The following is a 17,813-nucleotide window of genomic DNA, read 5'->3' on the forward strand; positions in this document are numbered from 1 at the left end:
AGAAACAAAAATACATTAAAATTTTTATGATTAGAGGAAGTGCATTAATTTAGGAACTTGGGAATTCAGAACCATCAGCAAAATTGGCCGCTTCTTAAAATTTTACACCTCAGGGTCTGATGGGGGGGTTGTAGCTTTAAAAATTTCATTAGGAGTTGGTTCTCCACATTGATCTTTAGGACTCACAAATCACCCATGAATGTTTCAGTTAATTTCAGCAATAGGTTTCTCTTTAATAGGAGTATAATTACTATACCTTCTCATATAAAGCACTTGCTACTTTTCTTAATATTTTAACAAGAGCAACTTTAGTGAAATATTTAACTATAAAACAAAGTGGCATCTCAGGTAAAAGACTTAGAGAAATTAGTTTTAGGGTAGATTTATTAATATCCATTTTATTTTTCTGTGTATAACTATGTTGAATATGAAAAATATTCCCTCTTTCTCTTAACCCCGTAAAAAGCTATATAATTGAATGAAGTGACCATCATATTGTTTTTGTTTATAAAATAGCTATAGAACTTATCAAAAATATGATACACTCTTTTAAAAAGATTCACAAAGTCTTGGTTTACAGAAATTCTTTTAATCTATAATTAAAGCTGAGAGAGACACTTCTTATTTTTGCCATTCTTTCTCCACTTCCTTATTCCTCTAATGTAGGAAAAGTGCAAGGAATTTCAACTTGCCGATGTGTAAAGCTGCAGAAACCACAGTGGTGGAGGTAAGAGAAGAGGTTATTTCTGATTTCCTGTTGTTAATTTTCAAAGTTGATGTTATGTGTTAGTTCAAGAAAAAGTACAACGGTTCATTTGTTTTCATGAAGGAGGGCAAACAATAACCACTTTTTCATTTTGGATGTTGAAGGATTCTATTTAAATATGTCATAGTTGGAAGTTTTCCTGGAGCATGAGCTTTCTGGTTAGCTACGGTCTCACTAGAACACTTTGTTTGGGAATCAAGCTATTAGGCTGACCAGCTCATAAAAGTCTTTTGGTACTTGAGTAAAGTGGACCTTCTTGGGTGAAATCTCCAGATGAAATTTTTTTTTCACTTTTTTCTTTTTTTAATTTAATTTTTTATACAATAGATACTTATTAGTTATCTATTTTATACATATTAGTGTATATATGTCAATCCCAATCTCCCAATTCATTACCCCTGCTTTCCCCCCTTGGTGTCCATACGTTTGTTCTCTATATCTGTGTCTCTATTTCTGCCTGGCAAACCGGTTCATTTGTACCATTTTTCTAGATTCCACATATATGCGTTAATGTATGATATTTGTTTTTCTCTTTCTGACTTACTTCACCCTGTATGACAGTCTCTAGGTCCATCCACTCTCTACAAATGACCCAATTTTGTTCCTTTCTATGGCTGAGTAATATTCTATTGTAAACATGTAACACATCTTCTTTTTCCATTCTTCTGTCAATGGGCATTTAGGTTGCTTCCATGACCTGGCTATTGTAAATAGTGCTGCAATGAACATTGGGGGTGCATCTGTCTTTTTGAATTACGGTTTTCTCTGGGTATATGCCCAGTAGTGGGATTGCTGGGTCATAAGGTAATTCTATTTTTAGTTTTTTAAGGAACCTCCATACTGCTCTCCATAGTGGCTGTATCAATTGACATTCCCACCAACAGTGTAAGAGGGTTCCCTTTTCTCCATACCCTCTCCAGCATTTGTTGTTTGTAGATTTTCTGATGATGGCCATTCTGACCGGTGTGAGGTGACACCTCATTGCAGTTTTGATTTGCATTTCTCTTATGATTAGTGATTTTAACCAGCTTTTTGTATGACTCTTGGCCATCTGTATGTCTTCTTTGGAGAAATGTCTATTTAGGTTTTCTGCCCATTTTTGGATTGGATTGTTTGTTTTTTTAATATTGAGCTGCATGAGCTGTTTATATATTTTGGAGATTAATCCTTTGTCCATTGTTTCTTTTGCAAATATTTTCTCCCATTCTGAGGGTTGTCTTTTTGTCTTGTTTATAGTTTCCTTTGCTGTGAAAAAGCTTTTAAGTTTCATTAGGTCCCATTTGTTTATTTTTGTTTTTATTTCCATTACTCTAGGAGGTGGGTCAAAAAAGATATTGCTGTAATTTATGTCAGAGTGTTCTATGTTATCCTCTAAGGGCTTTACAGTGTCTGGTCTTACTTTTAGGTCTCTAATCCATTTTGAGTTTATTTTTGCGTATGGTTTTAGGGAGTGATCTAATCTCATTCTTTTACATGTGGCTGTCCGGTTTTCCCAGCACCACTTACTGAAGAGACTGTCTTTTCTCCGTGTATATCCTTGCCTCCTTTGTCATAGATTAGTTGACCATAGGTGCGTGGGTTTATCTCTGGGCTTTCTATCCTGTTCCATTGATCTATATTTCTGTTTTTGTGCCAGTACCATATTGTCTTGATTACTGTAGCTTTGTAGTATAGTCTGAAGTCAGGGAGTCTGATTCCTCCAGCTCTGTTTTTTCCCCTCAAGTTTGCTTTGTCTATTCTGGGTCTTTTGTGTCTCCATACAAATTTTAAGATTTTTTGTTCTAGTTCTGTAAAAAATGCCATTGGTAATTTGATAGGGATTGCACTGAATCTGTAGATTGCTTTGGGTAGTATAGCCATTTTCACAATATTGATTCTTCCAATCCAAGAACATGGTATATCTCTCCATCTGTTTGTATTGTCTTTGATTTCTTTCATCAGTGTCTTATAGTTTTCTGAGTACAGGTTTTTTACCTCCTTAGGTAGGTTTATTCTTAGGTATTTTGTTCTTTTTGTTGTAATGGTGAATGGGATTGTTTCCTTCATTTCTCTTTCTGGTCTTTCGTTGTTAGTGTATAGGACTGCAAGAGATTTCTGTGCATTAATTTTATATCCTGCAACTTCACCAGCTTCATTGATTAGATCTAGTAGTTTTCTGGTGGCATCTTTAGGATTATCTATGTATAATATCGTGTCATTTGCAAACCGTGACAGTTGTACTTCTTCTTTTCCAATTTGTATTCCTTTTATTTGTTTTTCTTCTCTGACTGCCATGGCTAGGACTTCCAAAACTATGTTGAATAATAGCAGTGACAGTGGACATCCTTGTCTTGTTCCTGATCTTAGAGGAAATGCTTTCAGTTTTTCACCATTGAGAATGATGTTTGCTGTGGGTTTGTCATATATGGCCTTCATTATATTGAGGTAGTTTTTCCTCTATGCCCACTCTCTGGAGAGCTTTTATCATAAATTGATGTTGAATTTGTCAAAAGCTTTTTCTGTATCTATTGAGATGATCATATGGTTCTTATTCTTCAATTTGTTAATATGGTGTATCACATTGATTGATTTGCATATATTGAAGAATCCTTGCATCTCTGGGATAAGTCCCATTTGATCATGGTGTATGATCCTTTTAATGTGTTGCCAGATTCTGTTTGCTAGTATTTTGAGGATTTTTGCATCTATATTCATCAGTGATATTGGTTTGTAATTTTCTTTTTTTTCTAGTATCTTTGTCTGGTTTTGGTATCAGGGTGATGGTGGCCTTGTAGAGTCAGTTTTGGAGTATTCCTTCCTCTGCTATATTTTGGAAGAGTTTGAGAAGGATGGGTGTTAGCTCTTCTCTAAATGTTTGATAGAATTCACCTGTGAAGCCATCTGGTCCTGGATTTCTGTTTGTTGTAAGATTTTTAATCACAGTTTCAATTTCATTACTTGTGATTGGTCTGTTCATATTTTCTATTTCTTCCTGGTTCAGTCTTGGAAGGTTATACCTTTCTAAGAATCTGTCCATTTCTTCCAAGTCGTCCATTTAATTGGCAAAGTGTTGCTTATAGTAGTCTCTTAGGATGCTTTGTATTTCTGCAGTGCCCGTTGTAACTTTTCCTTTTTCATTTCTAATTTTATTAATTTGCGTCCTCTCCCTCTTTTTCTGGTTGAGTCTGGCTAAAGGTTTATCAATTTTATTTATCTTCCCAGAGAACCAGCTTTTAGTTTTATTGACCTTTGCTATTGTTTTCTTTGTATCTCTTTTATTTCTGCTCTGATCTTTATTATTTCTTTCCTTCTACTAACTTTGGGTTTTGTTTGTTCTTCTTTCTCTAGTTACTTGTAAGGTTTGATGGTTTATTTGAGATGTTTGTTGTTTCTTGAGGTAGGCTTGTATTGCTATAAACTTCCCTCTTAGAACTGCTTTTGCTGCATCCCATAGGGTTTGGATCGTCGTGTTTTCATTGTCAGTTGTCTCTAGGTATTTTTTATTTCCTCTTTGATTTCTTCAGTGATCTCTTGGTTATTTAGTAACGTATTTTTTAGCCTCCATGTGTTTGTGCTATTTACATTTTTTTCCCTGTAACTTATTTCCAATCTCATAGCATTGTGATCGGAAAAGATGCTTGATATGATTTCAGTTTTCTTAAATTTACCAAGGCTTTATTTGTGACCCAAGATGTGATCGATCTATCCTGGAGAATGTTCCATGTGCACTTGAGAAGAAAGTGTAATCTGCTGTTTTTGGATGGAATGTCCTATAAATATCAATTAAATCTATCTGGTCTACTGTGTCATTTAAAGCTTGTGTTTCCGTATTAATTTTCTGTTTGGATGTTCTGCCCATTGGTGTAAGTGAGGTGTTAAAGTCCCCCACTATTGTGTTACTGTCAATTTCCTCTTTCATAGCTGTTAGCAGTTGCCTTATGTATTGAGGTGCTCCTATGTTGGGTGCATATATATTTATAATTGTTATATCTTCTCCTTGGATTGATCCCTTTATCATTTTGTAGTGTCCTTCCTTGTCTCTTGTAACATTCTTTATTTTAAAGTCTATTTTATCTGATATGAGTATTGCTACTCCAGCTTTCTTTTGATTTCCATTTGCATGGAATATCTTTTTTCCATCCCCTCACTTTGAGTCTGTATGTGTCCCTAGGTCTGAAGTGGGTCTCTTGTAGACAGCATATATATGGGTCTTGTTTTTGTTTCCATTCAGTGAGCCTGTGTCTTTTGTTGGAGCATTTAATCCATTCACGTTTAAGGTAATTATTGATATGTATGTTTCTATTACCATTTTCTTAATTGTTATGGGTTTGTTTTTGTAGGTTCTTTTCTTCTCTTGTGTTTCCCACTTAGAGAAGTTCCTTTAGCATTTGTTGTAGAGCTAGTTATGTTGTGCTGAATTCTGTTAGCTTTTGCTTGTCTGTAAAGCTTTTGATTTCTCCATTGAGTTTGAATGAGATCCTCACTGGGTAGAGTGATCATGTTTGTAGGTTCTTCCCTTTCATCACTTTAAATATATTGTGCCACTCCCTTCTGGCTTGTAGAGTTTCTGCTGAGAAATCAGCTCTTAAACTTATGGGAGTTTCCTTGTATGTTATTTGTCGTTTTTCCCTTGTTTTTAATAATTTTTCTTTGTCTTTAATTTTTCTCAATTTTATTACTATGTCTTGGCGTCTTTCTCCTTGGGTTTATCCTGCCTGGGACTCTCCGGGCTTCCTGGACTTGGGTGGCTACTTCCTTCCCATGTTAGGGAAGTTTTCAACTCTAATCTCTTCAAATATTTTCTCGGGTCCTCTCTTTCTCTTCCCCTTCTGGGATCCCTATAACACAAATGTTGGTGCAGTTAATGTTGTCCCAGAGGTCTCTTAGGCTGACTTCATTTCTTTTCATTCTTTTTTCTTTATTCTGTTCTGCAGTAGTGAATTCCACCATTCTGTCTTCCAGGTCACTTATCCGTTCTTCTGCCGCAGTTATTCTGTTACTGATTCCTTCTAGTGTATTTTTCATTTCAGTTATTGTATTGTTCATCTCTGTTTGTTTGTTCTTTAATTCTTCTAGGTCTCTGTGAAACATTTCTTGCATCTTCTCGATCTTTGCCTCCATTCTTTTTCTGAGGTCCTGGATTAATTTCACTATCACTATTCTGAATTCTTTTTCTGGAAGGTTGCCTATCTCCTTTAGGTGTTTTTAGGTGTTTTTCTGGGGTTTTATCTTGTTCCTTCATCTGGTACATAGTCCTCTGCCTTTTCATTTTGTCTATCTTTCTGTGAATGTCGTTTTTATTCCACAGGCTGCAGGATTGTAGTTCTTCTTGTTTCTGCTGTCTGCCCTCTGGTAGATGATGCTATCTAAAAGGCTTGTGCAAGCTTCCTGATAGGAGGGACTGGTGGTGGGTAGAGCTGGGTGTTGCTCTGGTGGACAGAGCTCAGTAAAACTTTAATCCACTTGTCTGCTGTTGGGTGGGGCTGACTTTCCTACCTGTTTGTTTTTTGGCCTGAGGCAACCCAGCACTGTCGCCTAGAGGCTGTTTGGTGGGGCTAATGGTGGACTCTGGAAGGGCTCATGCCAAGGAGTACTTGTGAACTTCTGCTGCCAGTGTCCTTGTCCCAGCGGTGAGCCACAGCTGCCCCCGCTCCCGCAGGAGACCCTCCCACACTAGCAGATAGGTCTGGTTCAATCTCCTATGGGATAACTGCTCCTTCCCCCTGGGTCCTGATGCACACACTACTTTGTGTGTGCCCTCCAGAAGTGGAGTCTGTGTTTCCCCCAGTCCTGTCGAAGTCCTGCAGTCAAATCCCACTAGCCTTCAAAGTTTGATTCTCTAGGAATTCCTCCTTCCGTTGCTCGACCCCCAGGCTGGGAAGCCTGATGTGGGGCTCAGAACCTTCACTCTAGTGGGTGGACTTCTGTGGTATAATTGTTCTCCTGTTTGTCTCCAGATGAATTCTTGTATACAGAATCCTAGGAAAATAGTAAGTTGTATTAGGAGAAGTTCCTTATCTCACTGTTAGATACTGGTGTTACTTTAAGGAAGAAGGAGGCTAGTACAGCTCATTGCTTTGATGTGATTCTCTTCGGAACAGTTGAATTAAGGCACTAACTGACTCTCCTTTGGACATCTCAGGGTTTGGGAGAGACTAGAATAATTTTAGAACCTTCCCAGGGTTCAAGCTCTGGGACAGAAATAGGTGCTTATACCAAAATCTTGCCATTTTGTTTATACATATTTGAACCTGAAAGGAGACTTCAGAATGATTCATTTAGGCTTTGAGGACCACTTTGGAACCACATTTTCTTGGGCGTTTGAGATAGCTTTCCCATGGGAGGGCTTTATAGGAACCCATCCTGCGATCTGGAAATGAGAATATATGTTCTTGATTTTTCTTGTGATGCTAGTATTCTACCTGGCATTTTTCCATTCCTCCATGTGCTTGCCCAAGATGGTATTTCATGGAGGCAGTGCTGCCATATTTTTGAAATAATCAAATGTTAGAGTTCTGTTTCTCTCTTGGAAAGTGATGTATATTATTATTATTATAATTTTTAGTAGATAGCCCTAGTTTGGCTTTGTTTTTTTGTTTGTTTTCTTCCTCTTTTATGGAAGTATAGTTAATTTACAATGTTTGAAGTTTATTATTTTTAAAGTGCTGGGGCATGTGGTACTTTCAACACTGGCAGGGTGGTTTCTTTTGCAACGGCTTCAGTATATTTTCTGCATTTAAAATGGATAATGTGTTTTACTCTCTCTGTGCGATCTTTTTTTTTTTTTTAATAGAATCATCTTAATGACCTGTCCATTGCACACATCTGTAACAGTACTGAAAAAAAGCCTATAGCGTAGCTTAAAATAATTGATAATTTAACTCTCTCTTGATTGTATGTACTTCTGTAAAACTGCCACAAACCAGTACTTTTTCTCTGAGTACCATGGGACAGTATGAATTGTCCTGGGTGAATTTCTTTTTTTCCTTCTTTTATAATCTGGTTCTTTTCAGCCAATCTTATCTCTTCCAAAAGCAGGAAGTGACTCTCTACTGTCTGAGAATTAATGTAGATATTAGGAAAGAGAGGTTCTCTGTCAGCATAAGGGAAGGGGAGATAAAATCCTTTAATTGATCCTGCAAATATGATAAAAGCTGCCCTTCCTGTGTCCTAGAACAGACATCTCTGCTTCACAGCATTCTGTCCTGTTAGACACAGACTCACATTAGGATCCCTTTCAATATAGTGCTGCTGATGGCCACTCCCAATTGATTATACCCGCACTGTCCAACTGGTAGCCACTAGCCACATGTGACTTTTAAAATTTAAATTAATTAAAATTAGATAAGGTAGAAATTCAGTTTCTCTTCAGTAACTACATATGCTAGTGACTATTGTGTTGATCAACATAGATAAAGAATATTGTCATCACTGGAGAAAGTTTGATTGGACAGAGCCTAATTGGAAGGATCAAGATGAAATATAATTTGTCATTCTAGTTTAGAAATATAAGCAAAACAGCCATTTAGACAAGAAAAGATTGTAAGCCTGATCCCTCTGCATGCTCATAGTAGAAGAGGTCCACATGCCTTTAGGTTGAATTGTAAGAACTTGTGCTCTTGGATGTAGAAGATAATTTGGAATTGGGGATGATGAATAGATTGGGTGTCTTCTCATAACAAAAAATCTATCTGGACTGTGAGTTTTGTATTATTCTTAGTCTAGTGACTACCCTGGACCTCCAGCTCCTCTTCTGTGCTATGTTTTGTGCACTCTTTTACCTGCATTGGCCTTTAGGACTCTGTAATTCTTTTCCTGTAGCCCCATCCTACTTTATTGTACAGTGGTCCTAGTGAGATGGATGATTATGAGCTGGTTTAACAGGAGTCTTCAGAGATCTTAAATTACCTGTGTATTTTCCTGCCTGTTAAATATTAACAATAATAATAGTTACTATTAATCAAGCATTTATTATGTGTTAGTCACTGCTGTATTCTTCATGGCTATTGTTAATATTTTTTTTTTTTTTTTTTTTTTTTTTGCGGTAGACGGGCCTCTCACTGTTGTGGCCTCTCCCCCTGCGGAGCACAGGCTCCGGAGCACAGGCTCAGTGGCCATGGCTCACGGGCCCAGCCGCTCCGCGGCATGTGGGATCTTCCCAGACCGGGGCACGAACCCGTGTCCCCTGCATCGGCAGGCGGACTCCCAACCACTGCGCCACCAGGGAAGCCCTGTTAATATTTTTAATGTTAACAATAGTCTTATGAGGTAGGAATCATTATTATCCTTGTTTTACAGATAAGGACTTAAAAGCACAGAGAGGTTAGGTTATATACCTGATGTCACACAGCTAGATGGAGCTAGGATAGAACCACAGAATGACTGATTCCGGGGTGTCTGCACTTTTCCACTATTTTATGAAATATTCTCAAATCATCATCAGTGAATGGTGTTTCAAAATCTTGAAAGGTATTGAATCTCTGGAAGTAGTCCATTTCAATGCTAACTATTAGAATCAAGCAGATTGGGAGTTTCTGGCCAATATATTCGTCTACCCCCAGCTTTCCTTGCCAGTTATTCCAATTATGGTCTTTTTGCCTCCTGCACCATCTACCTCCAAGAGGGCTTTGAGAAAAACCATCCTGTGATCAGTAGCCCTGTGGATTCATTCAGTCTTCCTCTTGGATTCTGTTCATTCTGTTGTGTCACCTCTCTGAACTGTGCAGCTTTTCACAAACTTCCCTGAACGTGGTGATTGAATGTCTATTCTTGTACTGCAGTATCTTAAGCCGTGGGAGCTTTAACAATGACTACACCCTACATTTCAGACAAAGCCTTTTTTTTTTTTTAGAACTCTTAGCTCATCTCCTTTCTCTTATAGATGAGGACATGGAGGACTTTTCAGTAGCAGGATCTGGGTTAGAGCCTGTCTCCTAAAGCACCACTCCACTCCCTGGTGCTGCATCTTTTCAGCCTTTCTCCCTGGTTACCCCCTATAACTTGAGCTTTATGGGAGGTAAGAGAGGGGTAGAACTATAAATATCTAAAATATTAATGATAATTCCCTCAGATATCTTAAAGTTTTTTTGCACGTAGAAGCAGGGTGGCAGGGGACTTCCCTGGTGACACAGTGGTTAAGAATCCTCCTGCCAATGCAGGGGACATGGGTTCAAGCCCTGGTTCAGGAAGATCCCACATGCTGCGGAGTAACTAAGCCTGTGCACCACAACTACTGAGCCTGTGCTCTAGAGCCCACAAGCCACAACTACTGAGTCCATGTGACACAACTACTGAAGCCCACGCGCTTAGAGGCTATGCTCTGCAACAAGAGAAGCCACCGCAATGAGAAGCCTGCGCACTGCAATGAAGAGTAGCCCCTGCTCGCCGCAAGTAGAGAAAGCCTGTGCACAGCAACAAAGACACAATGCAGCCAAAATAAATAAATAAATAAATAAATAAATAAAAAATAAAGAAGCAGGGTGGCAAAGGAACATAAAGCTGTCTCTTGCTTTTTTGGTTCATAATTTCTCCTCCAATTGACAAGAGGTAAACCAGTATATTTATCTTGAATTGAAGAGAATGCCAAATTGGCCCTTGACGTGAATTATTTCTGGTTTCTCTAAAAGTGGGATATTGCTCCTTTTTGGAAAAATTTTGCCTTTCAAATGTGTTCTAAACAAACTTATGAGTTGTGGAAAACCAATTATGTCTGTTTTCTCCTTTAACAAAACCGATATGAATATTGCATTTGCATTCTTAAAACCTGCAGCCATTTGCATGTTTCGCAACAAAATTGTGACATAGTGAAGGCTGGCTGTCTCTTTCCCCGTCTCTTAAGGAACTGGGGCTAGTTACTTGGGGAAAATAGTACAAGTGGGTGCACATATGGCAAACATGCCAGAAAGATATTTCTCTTTTTAGGACAGACAGTGTTATTTCTGGACCTCCTCTTTGAGTGGGTGGAATCTTCCCTGATAAACTTCACAAGTTTAAGTGCAAGACCAGCCAGGGAACAACTCTTGGCATTACGTTCCATGTGTATGAGTAACAGCAGTACTGTGGAACTCATTTGGCTTTTGTAGGGGTCTGTTAACCCTTCAACTTCCCACGAGCCCCTCAGCTAATCTCCTGGGTGCATATCCAATCAGGCTGTGTTTCTCTGGGAAGTTACCTGTCTTTACATTTTTTTTTTAAAGCAACTTATAATAGAAAACTCAGGGGGAGGGGTGGGAGTGCTTCACTCAGGAACCTGTTGATGCTTTGCCTCCTGCAAGGAACCTGGCATGCCCGTGCTGTCAGGGAAGGTCATCTGACTCAGCCACTGAAGGCTATTGAGGTTACCTGTGAACAAAATAACCCAGCTAGTTTCTTCAGGTGTGTGCCCTGGCTGGTGTTGGAAGAGGGCAGGGTTTATGCAAGGCCTCTTCAGCTATTTTGGCTAATTTCAACTTTTAGTTAAGACAAACACATTCATTACCATGACTTCAATAAAGTTATTTTTATTATATTTATATTATGGCATATTTATATATTTGCTTATGAAAGAATTGTTCATATTACATGATATTTGATGCATACAAGTATTGTATACATGTAACCTTTGTGGGTTATAAAGCACAATAATAAATTGAACACCTACGAACCCACCTAAGGTAAGGATTAGCGGATTGCTTATTCTCAGTGTCGTCTGCCTGCCTTTCCTGCAGAGAGAGCCGCTGTCAGGAATATTGTGGTTATCAGTCCCTTAAAAATAATTCTAAGTCATAAGGTATGGACCTATGGAAAATTATTTTCCAAAGACATCCTAAGACTTTTTGTTTAGAAGAGCCAAGCTTTGGGACCTGTGACTTCTGCATTCTGTACTAGTGCCTGGCACATGCCATGTCTCCAAAGGAGGTTAACTAGAGGAAAAGATTAGGGGTACATCTGCCATCCTGCCAAGAAGATATGTGTTGTTCCTGATTGGTGGATGAGGAAAGGTGAAAATAGCAGTGTAAATGGTATTACAAATTTTGTTTTTAATGTTTATTATGAAGGCTAATGGACATACACAACAGTAAACAGAAGAGTGTAATGAACCCATCTGAGCTCGTCCTCCAGCTCCAATGACTGTCAGCCCACGATCACTCCTGCTCCATCTTCATCCCCATCTCCTGCCTCCTCTTGTAGTATTTTGAAATAATCACCAGATATTGTATCCCTCATGAGCTTACATTATAATGCTCAAGACTGACAATAGGTGCAATAAATAAGTAAAATATATATTATATTAGATATTGATAAATATTAAGGAGATGAAACAAAGCATGAAAAGGGACATGAAATGTCAGGAGAAGAAAGATAAATTTTGTTTTTGCCTTTGCTTTTTTTTTGTCCGCACTGCATGGCTTGTGGGATCTTAGTTAGCTGACCAGGGATTGAACCCGGGCCCTCGGCAGTGGGACTGTGGAGTCCTAACCCCTGGACCACCAGGGAGTTCCCCAAAGTGGAAGTTTGAATGGGTTGGTCAGTAACAGAAGGCCCCACTGAGATGACAGTTGAGTAGAGGCTTCCGGGAGGTGAGGAAGCTGGGCGGTGCAAAGAGGAGCAGATGGAGCCTCCCTGGTGGACTTCGCGACTGGGGATGACACACTCCCCTTTCTTCCATCTGAGGTGGTGGGCCGAGGACTCTCATATGAGGGTAGCTGTCTTGAGAATCATGGCAGTATCTTCTTCCTAGGCTGTGTGAAGTGTGATTTCTGTTTTTAGTTCATTTGTAATAGTTCGCAAGATGACTAGGCCCAAATCTGACTTTAAAACTCTGAGATGAATGGAGAATGTGAATTTGAGATTGGAGCCTCCTGACTTTTGTGACTCTCTGGCCCTGTTTGGAGAACTTTGTGTTGACAACACCTCATGAATTATCTTTGTAGAAGAAGTCAAACTGGTGATTAGTTCACTTTACACTAGGATGCGGGAATACAGTAGATTTTAACCATTCGACCTAATCACTTCAGTGGATCCTGTGAACATTTAATCTCCACCAAGCAGGCCCAATTAGTGTATCAATGTTTTAGAGACTGGTTATCTTCCGTCCTGCTTCAGGAAAAATGAAACTGCCTAAGGGATAAACATAATTCCTTTCCTCTTAAGTTTCTTTTATTCTTAATCTTAAGATTGCTAATGCCTTTTGATATTACAGAGAAACTCATAAGTTTTCCAAGAGACGGTAAAAAGAAAAAAGAAATAGGTCTAAACAGGAAAAAATTACAGGTTCCATCCACACAAGAGAAACACATGTAACCATGTTGAGAAACTTCATTAGACAGATGCAATGTCAAGCACACACATGCATACACAGGTGACCACTGCTCCATGCCTGTATGGAATTTATGTCCACGCACAAATTGCTGATTGACTTGGAGACATGATATTTATGAACTTGGCTGAAATGTCAAATTTGACATTCACTGTGTGAAGCATAATATAGTAAATGCCCTTCACTGCACTTTAGTATTTACCTGGTAATGCTCTCTACTTCTCTTCCTTAGCGAGAAGATAAGGACAGCAAGAACCTGTTTAATCCTAATCCTCTTTACTTCATTCACACAGGCCAGTTGGGTTGAACACTCAACACAAGTTCTTTAAAAACACAGGCAGGTAAGAGAGCTATTTGATACAATACAAACAGAAGGAACACCCTCTTCCCACCAACCCCCCATGAAACCTGGGACCTCATGATCCTAAGGCATAATACGGTCACCTTCCCAAGTGTTAACTTTGGGGATGATGTGGTGAGCTATGGATGTCATTTACAATGATTGATTTTTAAGTCTGTTAAATTATATAATGTCCTTAATTTACATTTTTTTCTTTTTTCGTTTTTCAGTTATAGGATTTTATTAATGCTTTTAGATTTCATTTTTTAAAAAGTGATTGCTATACCACTCTGAAAGAGATGTCTATAAATTCTTCATGCTACAAATTCAGCCAGATGTACATTGCTTTGACAGATGATAATATCCTTATACAACTAAACTAAATGAAGTGATTGTCTCTACTTATTTTGAAGTATTAAAATATTTAAAGGCAATTCATTCATTTCCTTGAATTTTCATAAAATGCAATACTGATTTGAGAATATTTCAATGCTAATGAAGGTGTATTTAGTGAAGATTTAGTTGAATATTTTGACAAAATAACCTTCTCAGTAATAGAATCACTATTCTGTTATTATTTGCTGTTTCTACCAAGGAAGCAGTAAATATAAAAAACATGAATTTGGTAAATGCCAGGTATTAACTTCACCGCATAATTTTTTGTGTGTGTACTCTTATAGATTAATAATTCTTAGCCTAATGACCATTTACATCCAGAAGAATAGCAGAATAGAAGTATGGTTTGTTGATGGTAAAAGTTAAATCAAGTGCTAATCCTGACTTTTTATTTCTTGTTGCTTGGTAACAGTGCAGCAACTCTGTAAGAGAGTTCCTTTATCTCAGCTACAATGGACTTCATTGCATTGTGGGGTAGCAATACCAACTGCAGCAAGTCATTTGTATGCCATTATCCTTCCAGAATTTTGTTGCTTTTTTTTTTTTTTTTTTTGCGGTACACGGGCCCTCTCACTGCTGTGGCCTCTCCCGTTGCGGGGCTCACGGGCCCAGCTGCTCTGTGGCGTGCGGGATCCTCCCGGACCGGGGCACGAACCCACGTCCCCTGCATTGGCAGGTGGACTCCCAACCACTGCGCCACCAGGGAAGCCCTGTTGCTATTTTTTATTCTTAGTGAAGAGTTCCTAAAAGAAAGTCATTTTAATAATACATCCTCCTTTTTTGATGGATTGGTGAATTTTATTCTAGCTATTTTTGGCTTTTCAGCTTTGTGTCTATGATTTCTGAGGTTTCACAAATTTGTGTTTTATCAGTCTGTACAGTATTAACCTAGGCTTTTGAATTTCATTGTAAATATGTACATTCTAAGTGATGCTTCATTAGTTCTTAGTGAACATCTTTTATCCTTGACCACCTAAGAGGGGAGAAAAAAATATCTGGGCAGAATTTTTCTTTCATAAAAATAGGACATATACCTCATCCTTCTCTAATATAGAGCATTCCTAGTTTTAGAACCTGCTTTAGGAAAAGGAAGCCTATTGAACCAGTGTGATTTGTTTTAAGTGAAAGGCTGATTCTTGTTGCGTATACTATATATGTTCTATATGCTGTTAGTTCACAATTATTATTTAAAACAAAGGTTGATAAACTATAGCCCGTGGTCTGTTTTTGTATTGTCTAAGAGCTAAGGAATTTTTATATATTTAAAGGACTGTTTTAAAAAAAAAGCAATATGTGACAGAGACAGTATGCAGCCTATAAAGCCTGAAATATTATCTGGCCCTTTGCAGATAAAAGCTTGCAGACCCTTGATTTATGGCGTAGTTTCCATTTCTATAGTCTGAATATATTAAATGTCACTAAGTATTATTTTTTAAAGGACCAGTGAACTTAAGTAGAACTGAAATAAAATAATGATAACTGGTTTGAAGAGAATCAATGAAAAAATTGAATAATATGAATCTGTGTAGAAGTAGTGAAATGATTGTGCAGTTTGGTGGGCCTGTTTTGGGGGCAGCCATGAAGAAAGGAAGATTACATGTAGCAACTTGTTTATCTTGCCACAGTTTTTACAATTTCTTTACTAACTCAATGCCTTTGTCAATAAATCTGACTTTAATAAAATTGTGTAGTGATAGATTCACTTTATTAGAAGCATTTTGCTTTTTCCTGCCCATTAGACTTTATGTCATACCTGAGGCCAGTTTCTTACTTATAATGTCTGTATCCTGGGGTGATGAGGTGAGGACTTCTCCAACTTGACCTGGGTCTGGCACTCAGCTGCAGCTCCTGCTGTCTGGCAGAGTTTCCAGGAGCTACGGAAATGGTCCAGAGTTGGAGTCATCCTGTGTCCCTGGGTTTTCATCTCCTCTGGAGCTGTGTCCCCCACATCCTGGAGAGAGGGCAGGAGAAGAGTTGTGGACAGACTTTGGGCAAGGTGAGGCTCATTTTCTCAGCCTTCCAAACCAGGGCTTTTAGCTTCCTATTTTCTATTTAGTCAGAAATGTGTTTGTAAGAGTTATCTGGCTATTTCTTATTTATTGGTAAGGTAAAGCCTGAAATCAGGAAGTTAACCAGGGCAGCCATGTGTTTTTTTATCTGGCATCAGTCTTAAGCAATAGAAAAGGCTCCAGTCAGCCAAAATGTATTCTAGTGATGAGAGATAAAAGTCAATTTTTTACTTATTTATTTTTGCTGTGCTGTGCGCCTTATGGGATTTTATTATAGTTCCCCGACCAGGGATTGAACCTGGGGCCCTGGCAGTGAGAGTGCCAAGTCCTAACCATTGGACCACCAGAGAATTCCCAAAAGTCAATTATTTTAGCTAGACTCACTTAACTCCTCTTTCTTGTAAGCAAAGGCCCAGAAAACCCCATGCTTGAGCACCATTTCTGTATTAGTAGGCGTTTTATATTACTTTATATTTGTAATGCTTTATGTTTTCAAAGTGCTTTTACATATATTATCTCATTTGATCCTCTTAATCACCAGGTGAGGTAGGAGGATAAGCAGTTTTCTTATAATATTACAAATGAGAAAACTGAGAAACAGATACGTTTCTGGGAATAGATCACTGGGAAGTTGAATGGCTTAATGAAAAGGACATTTGAAAGATTTGGTTTAAGTCCTGACTTTCCATGTTTCCTCTGCCACTGTCCTGCCATGACAGTACTGAAGCTTTATTTCTGAGACACTGAACATTTCTGAAAATGTCGGCATAGCTAAGTGGGCTTTTATGGGAGCTTTCTCCTTATTTTAAGTGCAGATGGAAAGGGTCATGATTTTAGGTGTTGTATGTAGAATGGATTTTTATGGAGCTGTGAAGGGAGACAGGGTAGCCGATGAGGAGACCATTGCAACGGTCCAGGCAAGAGGTGATGGTGGCTTGGACTTGAATGGTGGAGTGGAAGTGGGGAGAGGTGGTGGAATTGAGATATACAGTATCTTGGAAGAGGAATCTTATCAGACTTGCTGATGCCTTGGATGTGGAATGCTGGGGTAGAGGAAAGGCAGAGAGTAAAATGATTCCCACCTGACTTGAGCAATGGTGTGACACCTACCAAGCTGAGGAAGCCTGGGAACAGCTTTTGGAAGGAGGAGTAACAAGAGCCCTGGCAGAATTGATTAGCTTTTTTAGGCATTCAAGTGGTGATATAGGTGAAGATGGACATGTATGTGTTGTGCTCAGAGGAGAGGTCTAGAAGGGAGTTATACAATTGGGAATAATCCACATATATTTGATAAGTAGAGTCACGGAATAGAAAAGAACACTTAGTGAAAAAAACCTGGGACTAAGCTCTAGGAGTCTCAGTATATTTCTTTCTTTCTTTTTTTTCTTTCTTTTTGTGAACAGTATCTGAGATTAAGAATCACATCTTTATTTACAATAACCAGGACATGGAAGCAACCTAAGTGTCCATCGACAGATGAATGGATAAAGAAGATGTGGCACATATATACAATGGAATATTACTCAGCCATAAAAAGACATGAAATTGAGTTATTTGTAGTGAGGTGGATGGACCTAGAGTCTGTCATACAGAGTGAAGTAAGTTAGGAAGAGAAAAACAAATACCATATGCTAACACATATATATGGAACCTCAAAAAAAAAAAGGGTCATGAAGAACCTAGTGGTAAGATGGTAATAAAGACACAGACCTACTAGAGAATGGACTTGAGGATATGGGGAGGGGGAAGGGTAAGCTGGGACAAAGTGAGAGAGTGGCGTGGACATATATACACTACCAAATGTAAACTAGATGGCTAGTGGGAAGCAGCCGCATAGCACAGGGAGATCAGCTTGGTGCTTTGTGACCACCTAGAGGGGTGGGATAGGGAGGGTGGGAGGGAGACACAAGAGGGAGGAGATATGGGAATATATGTATACATATAGCTGATTCCCTTTGTTATACAGCAGCAACTAACACAACATTGTAAAGCAATTATACTCCAATAAAGATATTAAAAAATAAA

The 17,813-nt window shown here is 38.6% G+C and overlaps 1 protein-coding gene across 3 annotated transcripts in view; it reads left to right on the plus strand.

The window, feature by feature from the left end:
• OXCT1 (3-oxoacid CoA-transferase 1) overlaps positions 1-17,813 on the plus strand; it is a gene marked incomplete at its 5' end in the record, with an annotated part of 135,116 nt that overhangs the window by 22,055 nt on the left and 95,248 nt on the right. For 2 of the 3 annotated variants that reach the window (XM_079703433.1, XM_079703435.1), the window contains one exon: positions 667-727. In XM_079703433.1, the coding sequence (XP_079559559.1) occupies positions 667-727 (61 nt within the window). The remainder of the gene's footprint in view (positions 1-666; positions 728-17,813) is intronic. The other variant, XM_079703434.1, reaches the window with a different exon arrangement.

This window comes from Hyperoodon ampullatus, assembly GCF_949752795.1.
Source record: "Hyperoodon ampullatus genome assembly, chromosome: 4".
NCBI classification, from domain to species: domain Eukaryota; kingdom Metazoa; phylum Chordata; class Mammalia; order Artiodactyla; family Ziphiidae; genus Hyperoodon; species Hyperoodon ampullatus.